The 6,080-nt window shown below is 48.3% G+C and overlaps 1 protein-coding gene across 1 annotated transcript; it reads left to right on the top strand.

Moving 5' to 3' along the window:
* The first annotated feature begins 422 nt into the window (after positions 1-422).
* LOC135371692 (uncharacterized) lies at positions 423-5,711 on the top strand. Its single transcript, XM_064605667.1, has one exon. The coding sequence runs from the start codon at positions 423-425 to the stop codon at positions 5,709-5,711; it is 5,289 nt and encodes a 1,762-aa protein (XP_064461737.1).
* The last annotated feature ends 369 nt before the right edge of the window (positions 5,712-6,080 follow it).

The raw sequence follows: 6,080 nt of genomic DNA on the forward strand, positions 1-6,080 counted from the left end.
TCATGCATGGAATTGTCTTACAATGTGGTTGGCGTACAGTCAATGGAGCTGGGCTTTTTGGCGGTCTTGCTGTGTGGATTCCGATCAACATGCGAGTTCTCAGCGTTGTAACAAATCGAGAGTGTTGCTAATGCAACGGACATATCATGATCATCATGAGTACAACACGACTGAGCGCATGTCTCGCACATCACATCCTGACTATCATCCGTCGCGAGCGTTATTCATTCTGGAAATAAACATCGTCGTAACTAGTCACGTCTCTTCTCCACTTGGTATCAACAGAAACTGGTGCCGTGACCAGGATACTTAAGGTTAAAAGAACGAAGGATACAAGGATTACGGCCCTGGTTCTCGCATTGTTGGCCACGGTGAGTTTTACGGTTTGACTTACTACCGTGGATATTCGAATCCAGTCGGCCATGGACAAGTTGAAGAGAGACAGGAAATTTTTACGCTCACAAGCAACAAGATTGAGGAACGATATCGACGAGAAATTGGGAGCTGCCGGTACAACCGCGCAAGATATTGCTATACTAAGAGAGAAGCTCCAAGATATTTCCAGAGATTTGAAGGCTGTTGACAGCGAGCTCAAGGATAAATTCTCTGACGAAGAATATGAACGCGAAATGACTGCCACGACCGAATACCGCCATCAGATTTTGGAGACCATCACTCGCATAGATCTGCGCTCCCAAGTAGTTTCGACGGGCGCGTCGACTTCGGTGGCTTTGAACCCCAGCCCTGTTCCAGCTGCTTCTGTCCATAGGGACAATAAGATAAAGCTGCCAAAATTAGAGTTCCCGAAGTTTCATGGCGCCATAGACGCATGGCTTCCTTTTTGGACACGTTACGAAGTTGCAGTACACCACAACAACGCGCTTACCGCCACTGAGAAGTTATGTTACTTGACGTCTCTGTTAACTGGGAACGCTGCTGATCTCATCCGTGGATTAAATTTGAATGAGGGCTGCTATAACGAGGCAATTGAACTTCTCAAGAAGGAATATGGATCATCCACACGCATGGCTGATGAGCACATAAGGAAGCTGACAAATATGGTCCCAGTCACGGATCCTGCAGATATTTCGAAACTGCGGCAATTCTATAATGAAATTCAATCCCGGGCACGAAGCCTTCAGGTTTTGGGCATATCAACCGATGCCTACAGCGCACTACTTAGACCCATCATTTTAAGCAAGCTGCCCCAAGACATGGTCATTGAACATCAGGAACGACAAGAATTTAATGACAGTACTCGCGGTGCAGATGTGGCCAGTGGCAGTGCGGTACACCTTTACAGCCAGGACTTCCAGGACCTAATGGACTACTTGCGAGTAAAAATAGTGTCAAAGGAACGTGCATTAGGGTATACCGGTGAGAAGAAGCACGAAGGAAAACCGAATATTCGTAAGGTCAAAACCACCGATATGCCAACGGCCTCTGCTCTTTTAAACGCCAACAATGCACGGACACCAAATAATGCAAATCATGAATCGTGTTTATTTTGCAAGTCAGGTCAACATCAGACGGTCACTTGCGACAGCGATATCCCACTACAGGAGAAGAAGCGGCTATTAATTGAAGCAAGATGCTGTTTAAAATGTACGAGACGAAATCACATTGCTAGTCGCTGTCAGTCGTACATCAGGTGTCGCAAGTGCAGCCGAAGACACGCTACGAGCCTCTGTGACCCAGACTACATACGCAATAGGAGTACCCAGCAAGTACAAGTCAACACTGTTCCGGTCGACCCCCCGGGAGAGGTGGTTTTAGCAGCCTCCGCAGTTCCCTCTAAACAGTCAAGCACGATAATTCTAGGCACAACAATGGCATGCGCGAAGGGACCTGAAAACACATGCTGGGTACGCGTTCTGCTTGACAGCGGTAGCCAACGCAGTTTCATCACCGAAGAGCTCGCGAAGCAATTAGGATGCCACTCCCACGGAGTTGAAAAAATCAGCATAGGGTCGTTCGGTGGAGCAACAGTCACCAAGGCATTGAGCAAAACTTCGGTCAAGCTGCAAACTACACAGGGCACTGCAGTAGAAATTGACGTCCTGCAAACGCAGCAAATATGCGCCAACGTACTTCCTGCCATCGGTCAAGAGCATCTCAAGGGCACTTTCCCACTTGAGGAAACATCGAATGTCACCACGGCAGATCAAGAACTTCCTATCTCCATTCTCATTGGGACCGATTGGTACTGGAGACTCGTGCAAGATGACATCAGGAGAATTAATGATGATCTAGTCTGTGTCCCCACCGAATTAGGATGGTTTGTGCATGGCGTCGTAAACGACACGATGAATTCTCAAGCCCAGGAGCAAGCTGTAATGCTCTGTGTCCGGCAAGGCCTGCAACGTCAATTCATTAACAACATTTGGGGTCCAGAGGACGAAGCCGATTACGACGACAAAACCTCAGGTGAGATATTGAACAGGTTTAATAGTACAGTCAGGAACGTCAACGGAAGGTACGAAGTACGGCTACCTTGGAAAGACGACATAGACCTTGGACCAAATGAACGAAACGCACGGAAACGACTTAAAGGTTTGACGGACCGTTTATTTCGTACGCCCGACCTGCTCAAGACGTATGATGATGCTATCCGCAAATATCTAATTGACGGCGTCGCAGAAAAGGTGCCAGAGAACGAATACAATCACGAACAAGTTGATAGACCAGTGTACTACTTACCTCACCACGCGGTCATTCGCACGGACCGCATTACTACGAAATGTCGTATCGTGTTTGACGCTTCCGCTCATGAAACTCAAGAGATCAGCTTGAACGAGAATCTTCACATCGGACCCAATATGAACCCGAATGTAAGCGTTCTCCTACTGAGATTTAGACTACATGCTGTTGCTTTTACTGCCGACATAGAAAAGGCATTCCTCCAAATACTCATACACAAAAGAGACCGAGATGCCGTGCGATTCCTCTGGTATCAAGCTATGCCCACAGGAGTGGACGATAAGTTGGAAATATGGCGAATGACGAGAGTCATGTTCGGGACTGGCCCTAGCACATTCCTGTTGGCGGCGACATTGAAGAAACTGCTGAGAGAGTCCGAAGTAGAGTATCCGGAAACAACAAGACTGTTGAACGATTGTACTTATGTCGATGATTTTATATCTGGTGCTGACTGCGAGGAAGCCGCTATCAACGTGTACAACGAGGTGAAGAATATAATGCAGAAGGGAAGCATGAACATGCGAAAATGGGCCTCCAACTCAGCACGGCTGAACGCTTTGTACCTGCAGGACCCGGAGGAAGTCTCGCCCTTCGCTGGAGATTCCCGCGTGATAAAGGTTCTGGGAATGAAGTGGGATACGGAACAGGACTCCCTCTTTTACAATGCTACCAACCTTCTTCAAGGTGGAAGGCCTGCTGTATGGACGAAGAGGAAGGTGTTGCAGACGGCTCAAAGCATATACGACCCACTAGGTTTGATGTCACCGTATACGATCGCTGCAAGGATCTACATGCAAAAAATGTGGCAACAAAGTCTCACTTGGGATCAACCTATTCCGGCGGACCTACAGGAGAGTAGGGAAAGGTGGTATGAAGACTTCCAGTACCTTACCGAGATCAAGATCAACAGGTACTACGGCATGTGGACGACGAATGTATCGTTGCATGTTTTCTGTGACGCAAGTTGCAACGCGTATGGCGCCGTTGCGTACCTGGTTATTAAAACATCGGACTCTGCTTCTTCAAACATAGTGCTGGCAAAGGCCAGGGTAGCACCAGTCAAGAAGCAGACGCTTCCAAGGTTGGAACTCCAAGCCGCTGTTGTAGCTGTGAAAATTTCAAGAATGTTGATGGACGCATTCCCAGGCATCAAACAAGTTTTCTTCTGGACTGACTCGACAATCGTACTGTATTGGCTACACGGTAAGAGTGAGAATTGGAAGGAGTACGTTCGAAGGAGAGTTAACGAAGTCAAGAAGTATACGAAGCCAACACAATGGAGGCACTGTCCTGGGACCGAAAACGTCGCGGACGTGGTCACTCGAGGTCTTCGACTGACTACACTCACAACCAACGACAAGTGGTGGAACGGCCCTAATTGGCTCACATATGAACAAGCATGGCCTGAAGAGTGCTTCGAAGCACCAAGCTGCCGGGAAGAAGCGAAACATGAGCAAACAGCACTTGCAACAACGACGGCGCCAGCAGAAGAAGTTAATCGCTGGACGAACTTCAGCTCACTAAATAGACTCCACAGAGTAACAGCGTGGATAAAGAGATTTTGTGGAAACTGTAAAGGGGCTTCTCTCGATGGACCACTTAGTACGGAAGAGATTGAAAACGCTAAGAACTACTGGCTCCGACACGTACAAGTCGCAGCTTTCCCTGAAGAATATCAAACCCTGAAGGCCGCGAAATCACTAAAAAGACGACACTTCATGCAGAAGTACAGACCGTTTCTTGATGAGAACGGCATAATGAGGGTTGAAGGGAGGTTACAGATGGCAAATCTTACGTTCGATGAAAAGCACCCCATAATCATGCCACGAGATGCTCACTACGTCTCATTACTCGTCGAGCAAGCTCATCGAAGGGTCATGCATGGAGGAGTAGCAGACACCCTTGCAAAGCTCAGGGAAAACTATTGGATAGTTCGAGGAAGGCAGGTGGTGAAGAACATTCTTCATAGGTGCACCGTCTGCAGGAGATTCAACCAGACAAAAACGTCTGAGAACACGCCACCACTTCCTGCTGACAGAGTGCAACAATGCCATTCGTTTACCGTTGTAGGAGTGGATTTTACAGGACCTCTATACGTCAGAAACACGCACAGTCATCAACTCAACGTGAAAATGTACATTGCCATGTTTACTTGTGCTGTTGTAAGGGCTGTCCACCTAGAAGTTTCCCGCGACACGTCGGTGGCAAGTTTCGTTCACGTACTACGAAGATTCTTCGCACGGCGAAGGATGCCTAGAGTCATATACAGCGACAACGCACCCACCTTCAAAAGATGCAACAAGGAGCTTGCTGCATTATGGCGACGTATACGAGACGATGAAGTGCTGGACTGGCTTGGGACCAACAGCCTGAGCTGGAAGTTCGTTCCTACAAATGCACCGTGGTGGGGTGGATTCTATGAAAGATTGATAAGGTCCGTGAAACAGGCCTTGAGGAAAACCATCGGCAGAAAATCATTGACATATGAAGACCTGGTCTCAATCGTAGCAGAGGTGGAAGCCGTCATTAATTCTCGACCACTTTCTTACGTGTACGATGACCCAAATGAGATTCTTCCGCTAACACCAGCGGAGTTCATCACAGGGAGACGCCTTACCATAGTGCCTCCAGCGATGACAACAGAGGAGACGGAACCCATCTATCGCACATGGCAGAAACGTGTAACATTGCTCCAAGCAGCATGGCGAAGGTGGCAGAGGCATTACATTATGGAGCTCCGCTCAGCCAACCAGTGCAAACAAAACAGGGGGAAGACTATGTCGCCAGGCGACGTCGTGATTTCAGAAGACAGAAAGCCAAGGATGTTCTGGCCTCTGGTCCGCATTCAATCCGGACACAAGGGACAAGACGGGACGGTACGGTCATATACAGTGCGAACGTCTACTGGGCATGTGACTAGACGCGCTAGCTGGTCGCTGTACCTACTTGAGATACAACAGCATGACGTTGCCGGTCCGCAGTCTGTTGCTAATGCAACGGACATATCATGATCATCATGAGTACAACACGACTGAGCGCATGTCTCGCACATCACATCCTGACTATCATCCGTCGCGAGCGTTATTCATTCTGGAAATAAACATCGTCGTAACTAGTCACGTCTCTTCTCCACTTGGTATTAACAGAGAGCGTTGTCTGTTCTTCAGTCGGTTAAGGAGAGCTCTTCCTGGTCTTGTCTTCTCCAATCTAGTGATTTGCTGTAGCAGTTTGGTTTCGAGTAAGGTAAGAGGCAACGCTGGGACTTCTGCAAACGTTGCTACGTTTCTCGTACTCAGAGGAACTCCGATGGCACTTTTGAGTCCCCTCAGGTGAATCCTTTCTAGCACACTTCGTGACGACTCACTAAGCTTTGCGTACGG

The sequence above is a fragment of the Ornithodoros turicata genome, unplaced genomic scaffold (assembly GCF_037126465.1).
Source record: "Ornithodoros turicata isolate Travis unplaced genomic scaffold, ASM3712646v1 Chromosome12, whole genome shotgun sequence".
Lineage (NCBI taxonomy): Eukaryota > Metazoa > Arthropoda > Arachnida > Ixodida > Argasidae > Ornithodoros > Ornithodoros turicata.